Genomic DNA, 23,230 nt, shown 5'->3' with positions numbered 1-23,230 from the left:
CACATTACTAAAGTAGAATGTTTTACAAGCGAACTTTAGCCAAGTTATTATTTTTTATATAGCAAACACATCACTAAGGGTTCCATCAAATCCTGAGTTATTTATAACTTCATTAACCTAAGTTGATCTAATTTATTCTTTATTAGATTATTTTAACTGTTCCAATAAATCCAAACATTTTATTATTACCTCAATTGATATGAAGAACATTCTACAACTTATCAGTTTTCGTGAAATACTTCGACCAATCAACTTATTTTTGGATCAAAGTTGAAAAGATGATGTCGACTAGGATTAAAAAATAGTCTTTAAGTGAACGTATTGTAGTAATAATGTAGAGTTAGATTTTACAGCTTTTCATAGCTCACCTGTGTGTATACCTTTCACGATTTTATTTCTTTTAAGCGCAAAGCGTAAATGGGCAATCTGCTCTATCCCGCTGCAGGGATTGATCCCTTAATTTTAGTGTTAGAAGCTCTTGGACTTACTACTAAAGCTTCCGTGGATACATCGCTCATAAAACGTAATTATTGACAGATTTTTCTCACATCATTGTTTTTATATATTGCCTTAGATTTCTTTTCTTCAGGAAAAAAACCATCAGCAGAAGTAGAAAAAATCAGCTCTGTAAACTATTATATTTAAAGCAGTTTTAGATTCGTTCTGATGTAATAACACGTAGTTTGCCAAATGGTGCATTCTTTTTTTTTTTTAATCGTGATTTTGGCTTTGTAAAGTACACGGGATAACCCTTTTACACATATAACCAGTATTCTATCGAACCAGGTTCAATATTTCGGCGATTTTTAATCATTTTTTTTAGATCTTTATCCCTAATTTTAGAATCATACTGTATTATGTTAATATGAAACTACTTTATTGCTAATACGGTTTTAAGAAAGCTACTAAAAACAGCCATCGAAACCATCTTCCTGCCTTTTACAAAATTAATATTCCAGGCCTGTACGCTTGAGATGGGAAGGGGTTAATTTGTAGGACCAAAAGTCAACACACATTGTGATAATGCAACGAGGGTCTGGGTTCATGCGACTTTTTCAAAAAAAAAGTTAATGCTTTATCAGAAGGATTTAGACGAAGTAGAAAATGTTAAAAATCATAAGCAGCTACGTTATAATTATATAAGCATAATTTTTTTCACATCACAAAAATAAGGATTTCGGCCGAATCCCCAGCATGTGCGTGAGAATATCCATACCAAAACTTGTCACGTGTAGATTTTTGTCAATTGATAATACACTTTATTATGCACAAAAATGCATTAATTTACGCTGTTATGTACCAGTGATCGAAGTAACTAAGATCGCCTTCTCGTTGTAATATCCCAAACGCTCAAAGAACATAACACAACGAAGCAAGTGGGTAACTGTGAAAGTTTTGTTCTTTGAATGAGAACCATTTATCCATATTATACCATACAATACTACTCTTTACCTTATATATTTTAGGTGAACAATATGAGTCCAAGGACGTAATTATTCATCACGTTTGAATGTTATTTTAAAGAATAAATAATACCATAAAGAATAAAACAAATAATTTATAACAGCGAAGACATCAGATTCTCTCGAATAGATAGTACGAAAGCAAACTGGTTTAGCCAATGACCCTTTAACAAATATTTATTTCATTACTTCGTAAAATATTTTCTTATTTATAATAATCCTAGCTCATGAAAGGTCTACATTATTGATAATGTGCAGTGGCGTACATAATTAAGGGCTTAACTAGTTAAAGGAAACTCAGCCCCAGAGCCCATGATCTTAATAGGACCCTATTGATAATTTTATTATACGTAAAATTACATGGGATGTCGGGCCCACAACGATTATTAACCTATTGGGTCTACACAACCTTAAATCCGCCACTGATAATCTGTTTAAGCCTATAACATTATCCACAAAATCTATCTCATGCATAAGCCATTTAAAATGACCAATTAACAAGTATATGAAAATATATTTTCTCACACAAGAGTTACCTCTTTCTAAAGCATAACAAAATGAAACTCTGAGTGATTTAAGTTTTTGGATTATGTAAATGATAAAAATATTACGTAAATCATACATTTCAACAGATTTACCTTGTTTTCTTAACTTTGACATCAAAATAACTCAAACAAAAACAAACAGTTAATGTTACAAAACTACTGTAATTTCTAAAGATTTTGTGGAATCTCGAAAGTTTCCTTTTTTAATCGAACTTATTGCAAATGTTCAAATTATTGAAAACCTGATAACAAGATATTTCTGATAGGATGGGCATGATTACTATGTTAGGTGATACTATTAAACATAATATAAATTTATTCGTTATTCTTTTAATACTGAATCTCGACGCATAGCTTAAATATTATCTAATTATAACCACTGAACCTCAGTAGAATGATTGTTCCTCAATTTATCAAGAATCCTCATTTGTCAAACAAACTGAAAAACACCTTACGAAATTTGCAATTCTCTAATATAAATACTAAATGATGATTTTAGTCGTTCACTTGACTATTCAAACAGCTACAACTGCTTCATTCTAGTTTAAGCTACATTCTTTGTTTTCAAAAATCACTTACCTTGAGTTTTGATGTTCCAGAATTCCGTGTTCTCAGTTTCCATAGGATGTGTATCACATTTACCATTCCAATACCACTTCAGCGTGGAGGAATTCTGAGAAATTCTTAACATAATTAGTAAATATATCTTTGTATGAGTGCTTAGGTGAATATTCAATAATTTGTTGATGGGTATAAAATTTTCACACTAAAAAACTGACTTATATACACCCTTCCTTTTTGCGGTAACACCAAAATCTAGAGCCGATTGTACACGTAACGATGTCCAATATGAAAAGGAATGGTGCACTGGTTTAATTTGAAGTGGAACCGTGTGCTGGAGTTACAATGACAAAACTGTTCACGTACGGAGTGTTTCGTGCTGTCCAAACAGTTCGTTAGACAACTGCAAACTTATCGAGTTTTCAATACACCAACTTTTAAAAATAACAACGGCTCTTTGCAGTGTATTTAGTCGGGAGCTTACCTGAAGGTTACTTTACTCATGTGGGTCACTATAACCAGCTGTGTTCTCACGCTTGGTGAAGTCTGACTCAGACTACTCGGCGAAACACACTGTACTTGTATAAAGTTGTAGTATACTGTCTCATGTACAATTCATGTAAATTTTGTTACCGCAGAATATTTCTCAAGCCTACATACGCAACCATGAGAGTACTTCCTGTGCTTGAAGCTTGTATAATAGTAAGGAATTGGAAAATTGTCTAACTTCATACGTCATCTATACTACTACAGAACACTTTCAGTTTATTTTCCTCTACGTCTTTTTGGATTTAAGGCTTAATTATTTTCACACGAAATAAAAGTTCATTATTGTCATTCACACAACATGTATTATGGTTGTCGAAACGTCAGATACAACGTAGTGAATGTCAATGATCTAATATTGAGTCGAGAAGAGGTAAGAGTGCGTGAGTGTTTAATTGACTGTAACAACTTTAATAAATAAGTCATTAACTAGTATAACTTAGTAAACTATATACATATATAAAGAAATTCACGTATTTAAAAAAAAAATGGTTCCAGCTGCTTAACTTGTATGAATTCACGAACTACCTTTAAGGAATTTTAGTTATTTTAAGAAGAGGTTCAAGGTACTATCATACAAATTATTAAAAAATATTATAAGCAGAGCTATTTTCACTTATTAAGTGCTATTTTCAAGTTCCATATGAGAAGTCAAAGTTGAGCATTGTAATTATCATCCTGGTATTACACGGGACTATTTATATTGCTAAGTTTAAAAAAATGACTTTATATAACAACACGTGCTGGTGATAAATTATAATATATAAAGATAAGTATAAACTAGCTAATTTATTGCATTTAACTATAAATTGATTGTAAAGTTTTTTTAGATTCAAACTGTTGAAGAGGCGCAGATAATTCTGAATATATCTTTATTGTAAAAGTTAGCACGATTATCAATTCAAATGACACAATAAACCAAGATGTAACAAACATTAGCACCAACGTTACTCATGCTCATTAAAAAAACAACAACAAACCACACAATATCGTGATACTTATTTTTATTCTTTATTATGTAAAAGAGAAATAAGTAACTCTTACCAAATTATGCATGTTTTCGTAACCGGGTGTATCCTAGAGAGTTGAGTGTGAAGTCTGTAAATCCGACGGTTACAGTTTCACGTCCTGTTTGTGGCAACAAATCTTTCTGCACTTTGAGACGCGACGGAAAAATATCAGTATTTAGATTGGGGTGGTCATAGGGTTGGCTTTTTGTGTTTATACTAGCTGTTTTCCCTCTAGTCTATTAGTTCAAAATTAGGGACAGTTATGTGCAGATAGCCCTTGTGTAGCTTTGCGCTAAAATTATAAAACAAAGAAATGTTTATATTAATTTTAAATTATATTTTCCTATTATTCAAAAGTCACATTATGTATAGGTTAATATTATATTTAGAAAGTGGTATGATTATCACGTTTAGTTTCGTGGAAAGATTTCAACAGTCTTACAAGGTATGTGGCCCGACATGGCCAGGTGGTTAAGGCATTCGACTCGAATCACGGTGGCGGGCTGCAATGCCCGTCACACCAAACATGCTTGTTCTTTCAGCCGTGGAATCATTTTAATGTAATGGTCAAACCCACTATTCGTTGGTTAAAGAGTTAGCGGTGGGTGGTGATGACTAACTTCTTTCCCTCTGGTCTTACACTGCTAAATTAGGGACGGCTAGTGCAGATAGCCCTCGTGTATCTTTACGCAAAATTCAAAACATGCAAACAAAATGTAAAACAATAGTATTTATCTTCTAAGACTAATTATTTAGGTGAAACTGTTTTGAGAATTAAAGCTTTGTATTTTAATAATTTAGTAATAAAAGAGTCCAAATGTTTTTTTGTTTTTTTTTCTCAGTTACTGGGAGATCTACCCCAACATCTGGACTTAATTATGAGTTCTTGTTAGACATCCTGTATACCTAGAGACATTTTTTAATACTAAAAAAAAACAGACGTGGGGATTCAACCGCAGTATATTTCAACAGCTTGTAATTTACTTCTTGTTTTATTGAAATAAATACTTTCAGTCTCATCTTCCATTACAAACAGATACTTTATTTGATGTTTTCTCTGTGTGGGCTTCTATTTCGCAACCATTTACTATATATAACAAACTGTTGCTCATGTAACATGATTAGAAATTTGGTTGATTGATATTATTTAGTATTACTAATTTAATATGTCTTAACGGGCATTAAATGAAAGGTCTACTTTACTGTTGCATATAACTTCAGGAGAACGGTCCGTGTGATCTGGTGACACGATGGTAAGTCCTAGAGTTTATAACGTTTAAAATAGGCATTCAATATCCGTGGCTAGTACAGGTAGTTCATCGTGTATCTTTATGCTTAACTACAAAGGCAAAGAGAGACACACACATAGTTAGTTGTACGGCTAATCTTTCTGTTGTTTAGAGAATTGTTACTACAAGTGTTCAGAGTTCAATAGTTAATCCTCAAATTTAAGATTCTTAACAACACAAAAGCACGAATAGATGGCCTTACCTTAACCTTTTTAACCATTACAACTCTGGAAAAAGCTTCAAATATAAAGAGAATGAACTCTCAGATCATGAAAGAGTTTGAGTGAAAATGAAGTTAATGTGGTTTTAAAATCCGACAGATTAAAAAAAGTTAAATTTTAATTAATATAACTAATTTTATCAAATTAGATATAGATATAACTGAAACTAGAGAAGTGAATGAATTTTATATTCGTGAAATAATCAAGATGAGAGTTAACTTTGCTAAGTTTTTATTAAGATATACATGCCACATGGACAATATAGCCGTTTTACCCTTTAAAATGCGATATTAAAATACAAGTTAATACGTTATTTATTAACACAAACAAAATATTACACAAAATGATAAATATATACATATATTTTGTTTGTTTGTTTTTGGAATTTCGCACAAAGCTACTCGAGGGCTATCTGTGCTAGCCGTCCCTAATTTAGCAGTGTAAGACTAGAGGGAAGGCAATTAGTCATCACCACCCACCGCCAACTCTTGGGCTACTCTTTTACCAACGAAAAGTGGGATTGACCGTAACATTATAACGCCCCCACGGCTGGGAGGGCGAGCATGTTTGGCGCGACTCGGGCGCGTACCCGCGACCCTCAGATTACGAGTAGCACTTTGTAAAGTGGCTACCAAAAATCAGCATTTTATTATAGAGAAAGAAAACTACTACACAGAAAGGACATACTTATGAGAGTTATTGGTCCTAGACACGACATGGAAGCAAATGATACTTCCTATCACACAGTGTGAGGCACTTATGACATAACCAATCCACCAAACGTTTATAACTCTGATAAAGTGACTGGGAGTCATCCTTTTACAAGATATAGAAGGTTTCTTAATAAAATCTTTGAGAGATGAATGTCGTCAATATTTGAATGACTTGGGGAACAAAATACAAAAAAACTACCATTAATGTACCTTAAAAAATTAAACTTATGAAACACTTAGACTCAGGTTTTCCTCTCTGAATCAAACTCACGAATCGGGTTTCATTTATACATCAACATATGTCTTGTGATGTACTAAAGAAACTTTAACAATTACAGGCATTCAGCATGGTTGATAACAAACAAGAAACTCTGCCAAAATTCTGAGAAAAGACACGAAGTCTTGCTAAAGTAAAGCTCAAAATGCGCTATAACCTGAAGTATTCATGAATGCTGCACCCAAGGTTGTACGAAATTCTCCCTTCAATTTTGCAATCAGTTTGCTATCAGATTTCATATGCCAGCCTCCAGTAAAAGTAGCGAACAAAGTTACAGTAGGTTATAGGAAAATGTTGGTGGTGTCACAGAACTTCTTCAACAAATCTCAGATATTGTAACTTCTTTAGTAATTTGCACAGCCTATCACTTGTACAATAAAAAATTAGTAAGGAGCTTATTGTCCTGAACAACAGACTTGAGCAGGGTATCATTTACAAAAGCTCGCATGTCAAACTGCATCAATCCTTCGGCATGTACTTCCAGCAGATTTCTTCCAGTAGTGAGTCAGATGATGATAACTCAATCAGATTCAAGTGGTTTGTGTGTGTTTGTTTGTTATAACAACGCCACATCGAGTTATCTGCTGTGTTCATCGATGGGGAGTCGAACTCCTGATTGTATCATTGTAACTTCAAAGGCTTGCCACTTTTCTACCGGGTACAGTGGTTTGTGAACCAAGATACACCATTAAGATTATGATATTAGTATTAAGATTGCCTTAAAAGGCACACCAGTAAGCTGCTTTATTTTCTCTATTGTGTTGTTTTTTCATACAGCTTCCTCTACCATATAAAATATATGTACTTTAAAATAATACTGTGTAATGTAGTCCTCATCATTTATTTCAAATTTGATAATAAGTAGATATATAAAATGTTAAGACATATAAATTATTTTTAATATTTTATTATCACTATATTTGTAGTGTATAACTGTTCTTTTGTCAAAATGATGAACAATAAATGTCATAGCACTTTCTATTTTTCGTAATTTTACATTTAGTAATATGATTAAATAAAGCGTATGCACTTTGGAAACAGAGAAATGCTCGTTTTTTGTTTTTTCTATTATGCTGCGTGACATAAAATGTTCTCAAATATTTTTAGTAGTTGATTCCATGGTTGTCCACTTAGAAAGTTTCATATAGGGGTAGTAGAACAGGTTGAAAACTAACAACCTTTTACAACAGCCCATGTCTGTTAGACCCTCTTGGCTTCCTCACAGAAAAAAAAATGTGCATACTTGCATAGACAAAGGACTGATCTTCTCTACTGTACTTGTGAATTCATTAATATTTTTCTTTGTTCGAGATGGAGCTCCATTTAACGTTTTACGTTTATAATTATGTAAAACTCTGAAAGTATATTGGTTTTGATTTGGTAGCAAACTTCGTATATCTTCTTTTACAGTAGAATTACCACATGACTGATTATTCTTTCACAGCATTCATCAGTTGGAATATATAAACATTATCACATAGCTAGTGAAATCATTTTGCTGTTGTTATGTTTCAATATTTTCATTGATAAAATAGGTATTATATGCTATGTGAGCACCAAATACACAAAGGTAATTAGAAATAAGCAACTTAAATTTTTTTTATCATGTGTTTATGCCAATTCTGCGTAGAAACAAATTAAATGCAAAATTTTAAAAAATATAAATGATTAAAATGGTGAAAAATACATTTTTACTTATGGAATGAGTATAAAGAGCTGAGTACGGCACAGTGGTTGGTGTACCATAATGTGGACTGAAGAATTCATGGTTCACACACTGTTAACACCAAAACATTATATTCCACATTTTGGAGTCATAGGTATTTTATAATAATGGCTGTTAAATTCAACTATTCAAATATAGTAGCCTAAGAGTTGGTAGTGTGTAGTGTTTACTATCTGTCTTCCCTCTAATCTATCACTTTAAATTTTGGGATGGCTAGAACAGGAAGTCCTGAAGTAGCTTTACTCAAAACTTGACAAAAAAAAACAACAATTCAACACTGAGGTCACAGCAAACAGTTTTGATTTTTAGATAACGTTATTCATAATAATAACTTTTCATAAGTAGAATTTTACTGGTTTGTATATTGATTGTAAAGTTTTATATCAGTTTCTTTTTATAAAAATGTGATTAAAATTTAATTATTCAAGTTTTTAACTTTTAAATTAGCCATCAAATATACAACACTTCATAAAGAGTTAGGAATTATGAAGACATTTTTATTAGAAACGCCTTTCATATAGAAAAACATATTTTTCATTGTAGATTATTTCTGCCTTATTGACTAGTATACTGTAAATGAAAAAGATATCATTAGCTTTCTTGACAGATTTCATGAGGCACCCTGCCAAAGTTTCAGTATTTTCAAGCACTTTTGGTAACCATTCCTTATTATGGTCTACCAGTTACACGATAATGTTACAGAGACTATTATGAGATGCGAGTCCAACAACTGCCTGTGTTCATGTGACACAATTGCTATCTTTCTATAAACAAGTTTTCAGCGTCTTCATTAATTTCACTAGGTGAACATCAAGTAATAACTTGCCATCCCAGTGTTGCATGTAAATAAATTATGTGATATTAATTCCATAAGCATAAGCCAATAAAGGGATTACCAGATGTAGCAAGATGTTTTTATAACAGGCCACATTATCCTATTGCAAAAAACAAACGAACTGCTTTATGTGAAGGCATTTCACAATCCATAAAAGCATTGCCTCCATCATCAGAAAAACAAAATTTTGATTCTGTTTGCTATCCTTGTCTGAAAAATCTTCAGTATATACCTTATATGGTATACAGTCACATACAAATGAAGAGCTGTTTTATACAAATCGTTCTAAGGTAACTGTTAAAAATGTCAAGCCATGCTTGGGGATACAAGAATACGCCAATAGAGAGAATATTAGAACAGACAGACTCTATACGATGCTGTAAGCCAAGGTTGATCATCATGTTAGTGAGGTAATGAACTTTTCTTTCATCAATATTGTTCTCCCGCTTCCTTACGTTATTGCTCTCCTTCCTCTCTCTTGTCACCTTGTTAAGATATCATCATCTGGGTTTTCGTTAACTATCCCCCGGCTACATATTGTTATGATTATTTTTTGTCATTTTTTGAAACTCTCCTCCTCTCGTCTACCTTTATAACAGTTTATCTTCCAATAGATAGTACGTATCGAATCGCCCACAACCACAGCACGACTTGTGGTAAAATTTTCTTCCCATTATTTCCATCCAATGCTAACTAGATCTATCCCAAGAACAGTAGATTGTACAAGTGCATGCTAAGAATAGAGTCACAGTACCTCAGAATAGGAAGCGGTATTGATTCAAACAGCTAACTATCTAAAAAGTGACGTAGTCCCAGTGCAACTTTGTTATTACGAATATTTAACTATTGAGATATTTACTGGAACGTTCAGCAGAATGGTAAAGATGATAGAATAATAGCAGAGCATGACATTTAGTCGATAGGAAAGGCAAACTTGAAATTGTAACTACGGAAGTGTCAGCTTATGCGTATTCAGGTGGAGTTCCAAAGAGTCACATTGTGATGGAGTTTGTTTTGGCCATGTAAAAATTGCAGTACTACGAGACTGGCTTCAACAGAAACAGAATAATTAAAATAAAGACGACATGCTTGCTAAATTGTTGTAAACTGGAAGAAATAAACTATGATTAATTAATTAATTATATATTTTTACAAACTGAAATACATAATGGACTAAATGTTTCATTTGTTATTTGAACAAGTTCATTCCCATACACCACATAAAACTATTTGTACTAGACACATACTTTATATTATAAATTTTAGATATTTTGTATATTGTAACAAATATATTGAAATTTTATTTATTGAACAATATACACACATTTTAATAATGTGGTTGTATCTCGGCAGTAGTTTAAAGAAAATGTGTAGCTTAAAAAAACGCCTCTGTTGCAGGATATAAAAACACACACACAAACCGACAAACACTTATATTTATTTATGAATAATTGCTACACATAGGCATCTTGCTGCCTTTCTACTTTTTCATTCGTATTATTGTTTTAAAATTTTTCGTTTTAACTTCTTGATTGTTTAAACTGTTGTAATTTTTAATCTTTTCAAAAGAAATAAGGATCTGTATGCAGTACAAGTTGTCATAGTTATTGATAAAATCATCCGTGGAGCTGGATCTACATTCGGATACATGCAAATCAAAACTTTGTCGTGAAATATTATACAGAAATATAACATTGTTAGTTGGTTCTCTTCACCCTTTTCAACGTTTTTTAAAAAAAACACCCAACAACTCTGGAAATGAAGACGTTCAATGTTTATTTTCAAAGGATTCCTCCAGATCATTTCTAAAATGCTCTCGCAGGTTCTCAGTAGAAGCCAGAATTTCTTATTCTGAAACTACGTTTACGTTAAATAAGAAATTGATTTCATTACACAATTTTTTTATGTCTTGCAGCTCTTGTGTTGAGTTTAAATTGCAGACGATCTAATGTCATTAAAAGAAGTTATAATCTATACCTTTTTTCTAACAAATCTATTTCTCCTTCTCGAGTTTCAACAGACTAGTTTTTATTTACGTTTTAGCAATTCTGAATTATGAAAATCAGGTTTTATATACCTTTTTTAATTCATTGATCATATTACTATGAAAAGTCTTTATAAAATATATTAATGAATCAAACAAAGGTATTAAGGTCCCTAAATCCATGTTAACACTTTTGAGTTTTATGCTAATTCCATTTGCTTTTACAAAGAATTCCAATAAACGACCATGAAAGTTGATCCTATCCTTTTCATCTGGCATTTCAGTCCAGTAACTTCACATCGTGTGATTAATGTGTCAGTAGCATTTTACTCTATTTATTTCAAAGACGTTATAGTCACTCTTCAGCACCCACTTGAAATTACAGTGAGCGTCATGGCAAGCAGACTACTTAGTGTCATATAACCTTATCAAATTTTACACTATTTGATTTGAAATTAAAAAAAATCCTATTTTTGAATTGACGCATTTAAAAATGTAAAGACTTACTGGACCATATTAAAACAACGTGGTAATGTTTTGGGTATTTCTCCAGCACACTGACTCCAGTGCAAAGAATAAGCAGAACAGGTTACTAATACATATACATATACAGCATTGGTATTTAAATTTTATCTTCTAGCTTACAAACCAGAATTACAGTTCACGTACCAGACATGTTTCTGGCGTTGTTGTATGGTTGTCCTCGACAATTAGTTTTTTTTTTTTTCAGAAGTAAAAATATGAGCACTGCATTTTCATGTTTTTTTACCTTTGTGTCTAATACTGAGAAAAAAGGGGATAAAACGTTCAATTGGTGTTTTATCTGATTTAATATATTTCAGAAAAATAACCAGTTGGTTAACCTGAGACGTATCAGGGGTGGAATCTAAATGACAGAGAAGTACCTTTAATTTTTGAGTTCTTTAACAATGGTTTCTTTTACTTCTCCAACTATTAACTGAATGAGGTCATTAGAAGCTGTAAAAGAAATATAAAATATGTTGTGCCAAAACTGGATGGAATTTAACAATTAGGTCTAACGACATCATAAAATTGCGATTTTGAGAAGATCTAAGCTATTTGTCTTTTTCTCTAAAAGCACGTTCTCGAGCTTTAAATCACAGCAGCAACTCTCTTAAAATATTTATCCAATAATCAATATTATTTGACTTGGTTAGTAATATGTAATTGAATTTCAGTATTTTCGGCTCTTTATAATAGGCTTATTTCGCATATTTATATTTAGATGAATTTTCTCGAGACCTTAGACAAATGTTTACATTTTCCATTTTATGTAGCCTTCACGCGACAAAAGATATACTTCCAAACAATGGAGCACAAAAAACAGCTCCCGATCTAAAAGAATAAACAAGAGAAGAATAATCTTCTCTTTAATACACGTATTTTGTTGGAATATTTTTTGTAGATTTTTATAAGTCACAATCTAGATTCTGTTTTATACCGTATCGGATGTAAAATCGCCAAGCTGTTTAGTAGCATCTTCGTAAATTGAATTAATAATGTAACGGTGAAACTTCTTGTGAACATAGCGCACAAAATTGTTAGCCAGACAAAGCCAGCGCTATGATTACGAAAGATTCCCCGTTATATCTTTTAAGTTTTAGTAGTTTCAGAAATAAACAATTCACGTATGCTAAAAACATTCTATAACATACAATTATTATTGCTGTCCATGCTAGGAAAACCTAGCATAAAAGATAGATAACATATAATTGTTTGAGTTACTTGAAGTTTCGCGTTGTAAGTGTCGTATTCAATCAACAATTGTAATTTCCAGCAGGTAGCCCGATGCGGTTTTGCTATAAGAAAACAAACAAACAATAATAATTAATATTATAAAACTGGAATTTTAAGTTAAAATGTGATCACAAGATTGCAAACAAATACGTGTTTATTTCGCTGAAATGGGATTTAAAACATATAAAGAATTTTAGAACAAAGATAAAAGCACGTGGTTACTCATGTTAAAACGTAAGAGTAGAATAATATTACTTCAGTTCTTGCTAACCTTTAATAAAAATTTTACATTGTTTTCAGAATTTACTGCCCTAAACCATGGTTTTGTTTGCTCTTTTGATAAGGCTGACCCTACTTTACGCACTACATTTATGTAATATGAATATGTATAGTCTGAAATACTATAACATGAATTTTGCAAGGGGTGCTTTCAGCTGATCATCTAGTCCTCTATTTGCTACAGTTATGATAAAACATGATCTATCATAGTGTGTTACTTGCAGCATTAATAGGTGGCGTCGTCCAGTGTAAGTGAAAGCTAATGATTTGTAACTTTCAGGAAACAACAAACACTGTTGCAAAAAAAGAAAAAAGAAAAGACGTGATGGATGTAATAGTAACGTGTTTTTGTGTGTTTTTTCTTATAGCAAAGCCACAAAGGGCTATCTGCTCAGCCTACCGAGGGGAATCAAACCCCTGATTTTAGCGTTGTAAATCCGGAGACATACCGTTGTACTAGCGGGGGGCATAACAATAACGAAAATAAATAAGCAAAAACTACAGAAATGAGGAAACAACAACAACAAAAATAAAACAAACAACAAACATAACTCTAACATTAAAATAAAGCTTTGAACACCACCATCAGTTTTGGTAGGCAAGAACATTCTGTTATCGTGATTTGTTTGTTTGTATTATAGCGGTTTGGTTTTGAATTTCACGCAAAGGTACACAAAGCCTATTTGCGATAGCCATCCCTAACTTAGCAGTGTACGACTAGAGGGAAGATAGCTAGTCGTCACCACCCACCGCCAACTCTTGGGCTACTCTTTTACCAACGAATAGTGGGATTAACCATCACATTATAACGCCCCCACGGCTGAAAGGGCGAGCATGTTTGGTGCGACGGGGATTCGAGCCCGCGACTCTCGGATTACAAGTCGAGTACCTTAACCACCTGGCCATGTTTTAAAGCGTAAAGCTACTCCAAAGCTAACCGTATTTTTCCTTTGTTTTGGAAGTCCGTCAGCTTACTGTTGCTCAACTGTTGCCAAATTTCTAAATGTGTAAAACTTTAATTCAAACAGCTTAATGTAAAAAGAATGAGCGTTTTCCTTTGGAAATGTATGTGCGTTTTAAGCATATGTATTAAATCACTTCAATGTACAAGATCGAAAACATTACACTCAATAATGTAGCACAAAACAAATCTTATCGTATTTGTGCTTATGTATTTACCACTTAAAAAATAAACTATTTGAAATAAGTAATGTTCTGAAATATAGAAACGAAATTAAAGTACATATTTCAACGAAGAAAATAAGCTATCGAAACTAGGAAAAATATAAAGCTTTTACTACTTTAAAAACGACCGCATATCTATCAGGAAGGTTGATTATTTTGTAAAATCTCTTAGTTTATAACATGGAATTTGTTATATCTAGAATTAATTCATGATACAATACATGTATAATGTTAAATAATCGATGTCATCATCGAGATTGAATTATCAATTTACGACAGTTTTGTAGTTTGAGATTCCTTATAAATCAGTTCTTTTATGAAAGACAATTTTTAAAAACAGCAAGAAAAGAGTTTCAATATAACTCTAGTTCTGGGATAGAGGTAGTAGTTCTTAGTTTTAAGAACCCAAAATCTATAATTTGCATATTTAGTTCCGTAATTTTCTATTTATATAGAGTAATGCTAAAAATAGGGTTTAAATACTCATGGAAACAATACTCATTGAATATTTTTGTGCTTAACTACAAACAAACAAGAATGTAAAAAACAACCAACATTACAAGTATAACTGATTTTCCGCTTACAGAATATGTTCCAAAACGAAAAGAATGTACAAGTATCAAAGTTTCTGATAAATAAAAATATAGTTTTAATATATTTTGTTCTTCTATGATAATATATGCCTTCATAGTTTAGCCCACTGTTTTATTCTTTCATAAGTATGTTGTCTTCTTTTGACCGTTATGTGGTTATTGTTCACGATACAAAAACATAAGTTAATGTGCACTTCAAGAATTTTATGAATGGAAATATCTTAACAATAATTACATTGTAATGAAAGACGCAATCATGCACTGAATTATGCAATAATAGTTTAGAACTGTTTTGAAGTTGAATAATACGAGGCGTAAGTTGTTTTCTCCACTTCGTTTGCAGCGTTTCCTTCGTTCATAATTAAAAGGTAAATTACAAATAATAAACAAGTAGATATTAAGTGTGTACAATGAAAGGAATTGGCACGTGCAAGAAACAATAAACTTGTTTACAACTAATGATTTATGATTTTTAAAAGACAAAAGGTTTGTTTGTTGGAATTTCGCGCAAAGCTACTCGAGGGCTATTTGCGCTAGCCGTCCCTAATTTAATAGTGCAAGACTAGATGAAAGGCAGCTAGTCATAACATGTCACCGCCAAATCTTGGGCTACTCTTTTACATTATAATGCCCCCACGGCTGAAAGGGCGAGCATTTTTGGTGCGACTGGGAATCGAACCCGTGAATTACGAGTCGAACGCCTTAACACACTAGGCCATGCTGGGCCTAAGACAAAAGGAACTAAAACGAAAGAAACTGAATTAAAATTTGCTTAATCTGTTTATGTACGAATTATATGAACTGTTAATGTGCTTATTTGTTGAATTTCACGTAAAAATGCTCTAGGGCTTCTATTTGTGCGAGCTATTCCTAGTTTTGAAAACGATAGATTAGGGGAAGAGCGGCGAATCAACACCCCACTGTAAAACCTTTAGATTGGTTTTTTGTCAACGAATAATGGCTTGGTCGTTGCATTATAATGTACTCACGGCTGAAAGAGTGAGCACATTCGGTGACGGGATATGAGCCCATAACAACAGATCATCTAAAGCCTGAGCTGTAAATGGCCACCATGGTACACATGTTTTTGATGTGATGTCATCTGGAGGTGTCCAAATGGGTCATTTAGATATCTTATTTTACCTCAGAAATTTCATATTAAGTTGTGATTAAGTTTCGAAGCTTTTAGAATTTTTAAATTATTGCACTAATTTGACGTTAGAAAAGTGTTTTACCATTACTCACCTCTGATGGCATCATTTTGTAATATAGCATCATAAGCTATTGGTAAACCTTAAGAGTATTTTTTCTGTACAGGACTAGAACCAATATTTTTTTATTAATATGTCATATGTACTTGGTTTACACACATTTCAGTTTCATTCTATGCTTTAGGTGTGTGTCAGATTGAAAAAAAAATCTTATTTGCCAGAAACAAAGCCTTGATATGTTAAGCGAACAGCAGATAACAAGAACCAAGCTCACAACAGCGTCTACACTGTTTTTATTGAAAACGTGAATGTGTTTCAAAAGGCAGAACTTGAAATAAGAAATAAGTGTGAAGCCACTAAAAAGTTGCACAGGCTGAATAAAGCAAAATTGCATTAAAGATAGAGGAGAGGATCTCAGTGTAACGACAGGTCACAGCGAAGGGTAAATGTGCGAAGGGTCGCCATTTGTTCGCCCACTATTTTTACAGTTGCTCATCGAAGCATTCTGCAAACAAGAGTCAATATACGTTGTTTTGTTGATGAACCAGGAGCAAAGAAAGATCAACTCCCTAATTTTCAGATTGATCTGATAATTCAAATGAAGGTGATGGTACTCTTTAAAGAAGATACTAGTTTCTTGACAAAGGTAGCAGTTAGAAATGAAGTAACGAGAATTCTCAAATATCACGCAAAGTACCTCATAGTTTATAGATATAAAACGTTCTTATGTAGAAAAAAAAACAGAGTGACAATGCAAGATGTAGATGGGGCAGAAAGATATTCAGTAGAAGATATTATGGTAATGGTAGATTAAGATAATAACAGAGAAAGGACAGTTTTCCTTTGAAAGAACTGTATGGTGTGTGTGTTAAGAAAAAAAGATGTTTATATTAAAATAACCCTTTTAAATAACATAATGTGTCTAAAAAGGTACTTTTGGAATGTTTTTCACAAATCGTGCATTGCTTCTACTTGCCTGTTCCTCACCATTTATAAATTTTATTACATTTTCTTTTTAAGCAATTTTTACGAAAACTGCATCAATCTGTTGAAAAGAATTATCTAGTTATAATTATACGTTTTCAGTACAAAATGATTTCAAACAGAAATGCCAAGAATCATCTGTTCCTAACGCCATTAACTTTCTAATTGGACCCTAACATTACCCAAACTCTAAAGCACTCTGAGAAAAGAAGTAGGACACTTTTTGCGTTTCTCAGCTCTTGAATTACAACACTACTGTAAAAGGACAAAATAAGGAAACAAAGAAAACCTCTCTTCTTATTTCTCTCGGAAAAATCTCACTTTAAATTTTAAGAGTTCTGAGGTTGTGGATGAGTTAAAACAACTCTGTATGTCATCTATAGAAGAGGAATGTACTTTGAAAAGAAGCTTGCTCTGTCTGTATTCACACAACTTGCTGTCGAAAGTCTGATTTGTTCATGAAATTTCATACAAAGCCTTTTCACACTGGCTGCCATTGACAGTTCAGATCACAATCGTTTTGACAGAATGGAAGATATTGTTCTTTTCTAAAATAGAACGTTTGCCGAAGAATGAAAAGGAGTCTTCCATTTTCAGATAAAACATCCCTGTACCTTTTTCTGTTGAATGCAGTTTTCAACATTTCTACAATTATCACCGTAATTTTTTTCTAAATTGGAACAGAAAAGTTTCCACAGTACTTCTTTACTATTTCACACAATAAAATACAACTACGTGATGATGGCTATACGAGTAATTAAAAATTGCTATATTAAGTTAAGCAAACAATAAAAATAATCAATTCACTAAAATGCTGTATTTATGAAGTTTTATCTTAAAATTCAGTGGTAATCTCATGAAGTGAAAGCCATTGCCACTTACCATTCACTGACACTTTCTTATTGTACTACGATGAAAAACAGTGAAGAAAAAGGAATAAGCTGGCATGTGATTGATGACTTTAACAATCATTCTAGAAATCGCCATCTTCAGTTCATTCATCTACGCTGTCTTGTTTAAGATACATCATTCTTTTCCACAGACCAACAATGTTGAAACTTTTGATGGGGCTTATCCAATACTTCTTTGGTTTTTTTTTATCTTGGGCAAATGAACGTCGTGATAGTAATAAGCAGTTTTAAAAGAAAAACTGCAGTGAGTTTATCTCGAATCATTAGTCAATAATATGTAGAAGTTGTTCCTGAAAGAACTTGGTGATGTGGTATCGAACCGGGATGGATTGATACCTTGGTGTCGGCTGAGACTACTTTCTCTGGAAGAAATCTAATGTGCTACGCTGTTGTTTTTTAAAGAATAGTTCTAATTTTTTGATAGTGTCAGGGAAAGACTGGTACAAAATTTTGATGTTATCAGCATGGATAATGCTGTCTTCGTCCAAACCCTAGTGCTGGGTATTTTGAGACTATGTAAATAACAGCTTTTAAAGTGGATTCAGATGGAGCTTCGGTTCGCAGAATGAGCTGGCATAGTACAAAATTCCTATCTTGAGATCTCCATTAAATAGTTTACCAGAGATGAACATAATACAGATTTATGCTTGAAGAAAACTTCCTAAAACATAGACAAATGTTCTTCGAGGTTTGACAAATAAAATTTTTTCATTTACCTAAGACTTACAGAGGCACAATGGTAAGTCAACAGGCTGATAGTGCTAAAAACCTGGTTTCGATACCCGTGATGGGCACAGTACAGATAAACCATTGTGTAGTTCTATGATTATCTGTTAACAAAGAAACAAATAATCATTTACCTGAAAGTGCATCCATTCAGACCAATACCTGCTACCTCGTGCATGAAATAAAGTTGGGATTTTTAGTGAAGACTGTGAATTCTAACTTTATTTTTATTTTAGCTGGTCATTTCAGATAGTTTACTGACATAAACCAAGCCATCAAAGTTTATTTCCATTTTGGAACAAAAGAAATCGTCACGTTTTCAATAACAGTGCCATATTTGAGTATCTGAAGCTATCAAGGAATGATGTACTGCGCAAAAAAAATGTAATACAACCTCGGTTTTGAAAGTTCTGTTTGAACAAATATACTTTACAGCACTGATATGACGTCCAGTTTTTTATCGAAGAAAATGGAGAATGACTTGAAGAATCCATTTGTGAGTGTCGACGAAATTCAACATTGTTTCGGGCCTTCAAGGGTATATTTCTAAACATTTATTAAGAAAAGGAATAAAGATTAAGCAGTTTGGTAAGTAAGCAATTCTTCCGTCGTTACATGTGAAATATTGAATGGCTTCTCCCCTCCTACGTGAGAGTCATATCGATCGTTCTAGAACCCACGAAAAACATATTGCTAGTCTAGAGATGGTTGACGGGCCACACGATGTGTCATTTATGGATAGTATTTGTTTGTGTGTGCACTTAGACATTATTATTATTTTTAACTATTATGCATTTGTTGCTATGGGAAGAAGATGTGTGAATGATTCAGTCATATTATGTCATATGCTCCCCAGTAGCACATCAGTATGTGTGCGGACTCGTACTGGTAGAAACCGGGTTTCCATATCCGTGGTGAGCATACATAACGCATAGTCAATTGTGTTGCTTTGTGTTTAACTTCAAACAAAGAAAGAATATACACTGTTATATTTGTGGTAAAATTGTTGTAAAGAAACAAATGCAACACATTACAGAAATAATCAAAAAGCGTATAACGCGTATTTTGGAATAAAACTTGGGGACAAAGACAAACCAAGGACTTCACACAAAATAATGCTTCATTTGTGTCGAAGAGTTGAGACAATAGACGACAGGTGTCTATTTTTTGAAATTATAATGGGTCTGTCGTTATCTAGAAACCGCGGATCTGATTGCTATTTTTGTTCATGTAACTTGCAAGGCTACAACATTCGAAATATAAAGGAAATTTCCCATGGACATGATGTACCAGTACCTTTTGATACAGTGCCATCTGACTTTGAATCTGATGTCAAAAGAAATTATGATAGGGATTACCTTCAACCTGAAACGTCTGGTGAATTATAAGTTTTCAAACTTGGTAAACATAATGAACAGGTGAGAGATTTGGACCTTCCAAAGAATTCTTCAGAGATTGTAGAGTTTATTCTTCTGGCTAGGATCTTACTTTTTCTAGGAACATCATTTTATTAGTGCAGAAAGAGTGAAAAAGAATTTATACCAAATTTTTTTGCATGAAGGTTCACTGGTTTATTGCAACAATATTGTTGAGTTAATACCAACGCTAGGAGCTGCAGTCTATGAGATAAGTGAGTAGCGATTGCTCATTAATTTTTTCGAAAGAAGTATAAAATGTGTTTCCCCGCACAACAGTAACACATATGTGTGCGTTCGTTTTGTTCCTTTGATTCACTTGAAGGAGACGTACGAAAACCTTCTTAATAAGATCAAATACAAAACACATGGTTGGTTACTTTGTGGATATTTATTATTCCTTTGTATATTATTTGGTAAACATTCTAGTTACACAAAGTTCCATGTTTTTTGTATAAATGAAACAGCATGAAATTAGCACTGGATAAACAAGCAATATTTACGCACAGTCATCCTGATAACAGGATCGGAAAACACTGAATGTGAAATTTTGTTTAGCACAACGAAAGTCATATTATCAGATTATGTGCATCACATTAGGAAATTGACTTCAAATGAACAGTTCGAAAGGACAATAAGGAAAGTTGAAAAAGAAACAACAAAAGCACTAATTACGAGAATATCGTTAATAACATGTTGATATGTTTAAAGACTTGGGTTATATATAACACGAGCTTGAAAGTGCATTTGCTACTCTCACATATTGACTATTTCCTTGAAAACCTCTGTGCAAACAGCATAGAACAAGAGGAAAGGGTTCCTCACAACACCAAAAAAATGGAGAGGAAGTATCAGGGAATGTGGAACATCAGTGTTATGGCTGATTACTGCTGGTCATTGAAAAAAGATGTTTCGCCGTAATACGTAAAAGAAATACCACAGTTAATTAATTAATTTGTTAATTTTGAATTTCGCACAAAGCTACTCGAGGGCTATCTGTGCTAGCCGTCCCTAATTTAGCAGTGTAAGACTAGACGCCAGCTCTTGGGCTACTCTTTTATCAACGAATAGTGGGATTGACCGAACCATTATAACGTCCCCAGCACTGGGAGGGGAAGCATTTTTGGCGCGACGGGGATACGAACCCGCGACCCTCAGATTACGAGTCGCACGCCTTAACACGCTTAGCTATGCCGGGGCTAAATACCACAAACCATAGTTTTGAGACTAAAAGACGTAGATTTCAGAAATAAAATCAGGATGAATGAATATGCATATTCATTTGATATCAATGTTCTTCAGTGTTTTATATTTTTGTTAAAAATATAATAATAAAAATATTTTATTGTGGTAAACGAAACAATAGTTTGATCTAAGTAAGAATTTTTTTCTTCCCGATCTGTAAAAAAATATTACTTACATGATGGAAAAAAGGATATTTTCTAAATCTGTGAATCTGAATGATAAGGAAAATCAATTATTAAATCAAAACAACTTTTATGAAATTTAAATTCGCAGGCCTGTACCTATGTGATTTTCAGGTTATGTTACGTTTTCCTGCATGCACAACTTATTTTCCTGTCTTATGATTTTTTTTAGTTTTCTTCCATGTCTGTGACAATGGCGAAACTTTTAACAAGTCGTGTAACCTCAATCGTGTACTAATGGTCTTTTGTCTTTATTTAATTATGCATTTTTTAACATAAGATTAGTTATAACAAAGATGCAAAATATAATGTAAAACAAATTACTGTCATTGTTCAAAACAAGTAAGAACAGATGAAAATTTGAGCTCTCACTAGATAACATTTTAATGAATATTGTTTTAGAAAGATGGCGCTTTTAAACAAGGACTAAGTGAGTGAATTAAGCACAAAGCTACACACTGACAACGGATATCGAAACCCGATTTCAAGCAGTTTGAGTTCGCAGACATCCTGCTATGCTAGTGGGGAAGGTAAGTTAACTAGAAAATACGTAATTTTTGATAATTTTATACATTAAAGTTTAATTAATTTTTATTATAACTTGCAATAAAAGTCGAAATGTTAAAAAATGAAAACAGGTGTACTTTAGTTTTATAGTTTTTTTTATATATTTGTAAATATATTGCAAAGCGTTTGTTACACCTGTATAGATATACAAGAATATTTCAAGTTTCGCTTAATGTTAAAAACGTTTACGGTCATAGTGTTTTGTGAAAATATAATAGATAAATATTCAGAAAAGATGCTTAGGTTAAAATTTTGATTTTATATAGAAAAATGAGTCAATTTCCGTTTTGTCTGTTTAATTGAAGCTAAAATGTTTTGTGTTAATTGAAAGTCTTACAAGCCTGTAAATATATCAATTTACCACTTCTTTTACCTAAATTTGCATATGTCTAAGCTTCAAAATGTTGGTTTGAATACAACATAGTGAGTCTCATTAATTATATTTATTGATATGAATGGATCATTTTAGTCTCCATTAATATGTGTTTTCTGGTAAAAAAATTTACAAAATTTAATCAATATCACCCTGTAGTTTGGAGGAATGTAAAAAATATTAAGTTTTCCAGAAATAAATATCAGAATTATCATGATGACATTTAGAAGCTGAATATTAAGTAACTTATCGTTGGATGGTTGGTTTGATCAAACGTTTGTCGCTTACAATGTGTCTTAATTGTCTGCTGTTTCGACTCTAACAGAATAAGTTTCGCAACCTTCAAGGCAGCCTGCACAAGAATGACTTTCGTCTGATTTTCCTCTACGATTTCGAACTTAGACGAAAAGCTACTACTAGTCAGTTAACCATGGATCTGTTACTGAACATACAGTTCAGCATTGGTTCGAAAGGTTTTAACATGGAGATGAAAGTCTTGAAGACCACGAAGGTTGTGGAAGGAAGCCGTTCCTAGATGAAAACACATTAAGTGAAGCAGTTGAGAAAGACCCTCGCACAACAGTACGCGAGCTTGCATAGAAGCTAAACAAAAGCAAATCAAGTATTGAAA

At 32.8% G+C, this 23,230-nt stretch overlaps 1 protein-coding gene across 5 annotated transcripts in view; it reads right to left on the bottom strand.

The window, feature by feature from the left end:
* The window catches only part of LOC143244829 (rho family-interacting cell polarization regulator 2-like), a 110,090-nt gene extending 106,929 nt beyond the window's left edge, over positions 1 to 3,161 (bottom strand). For 2 of the 5 annotated variants that reach the window (XM_076490209.1, XM_076490210.1), the window contains exon 1: positions 2,588 to 3,154. In XM_076490209.1, coding sequence (XP_076346324.1) covers positions 2,588 to 2,699 — 112 coding nt within the window. In that variant the 5' untranslated portion in view covers positions 2,700 to 3,154. Of the gene's footprint in view, positions 1 to 2,587 lie in introns of all 5 variants that reach the window. The other 3 variants (XM_076490215.1, XM_076490211.1, XM_076490207.1) reach the window with 3 other exon arrangements.
* Between the last annotated feature and the right edge of the window lie 20,069 nt (positions 3,162 to 23,230).

The sequence above is a fragment of the Tachypleus tridentatus genome, chromosome 2 (genome assembly GCF_004210375.1).
Source record: "Tachypleus tridentatus isolate NWPU-2018 chromosome 2, ASM421037v1, whole genome shotgun sequence".
NCBI lineage: Eukaryota > Metazoa > Arthropoda > Merostomata > Xiphosura > Limulidae > Tachypleus > Tachypleus tridentatus.
This window is presented reverse-complemented; position numbering and strand designations above follow the sequence as displayed.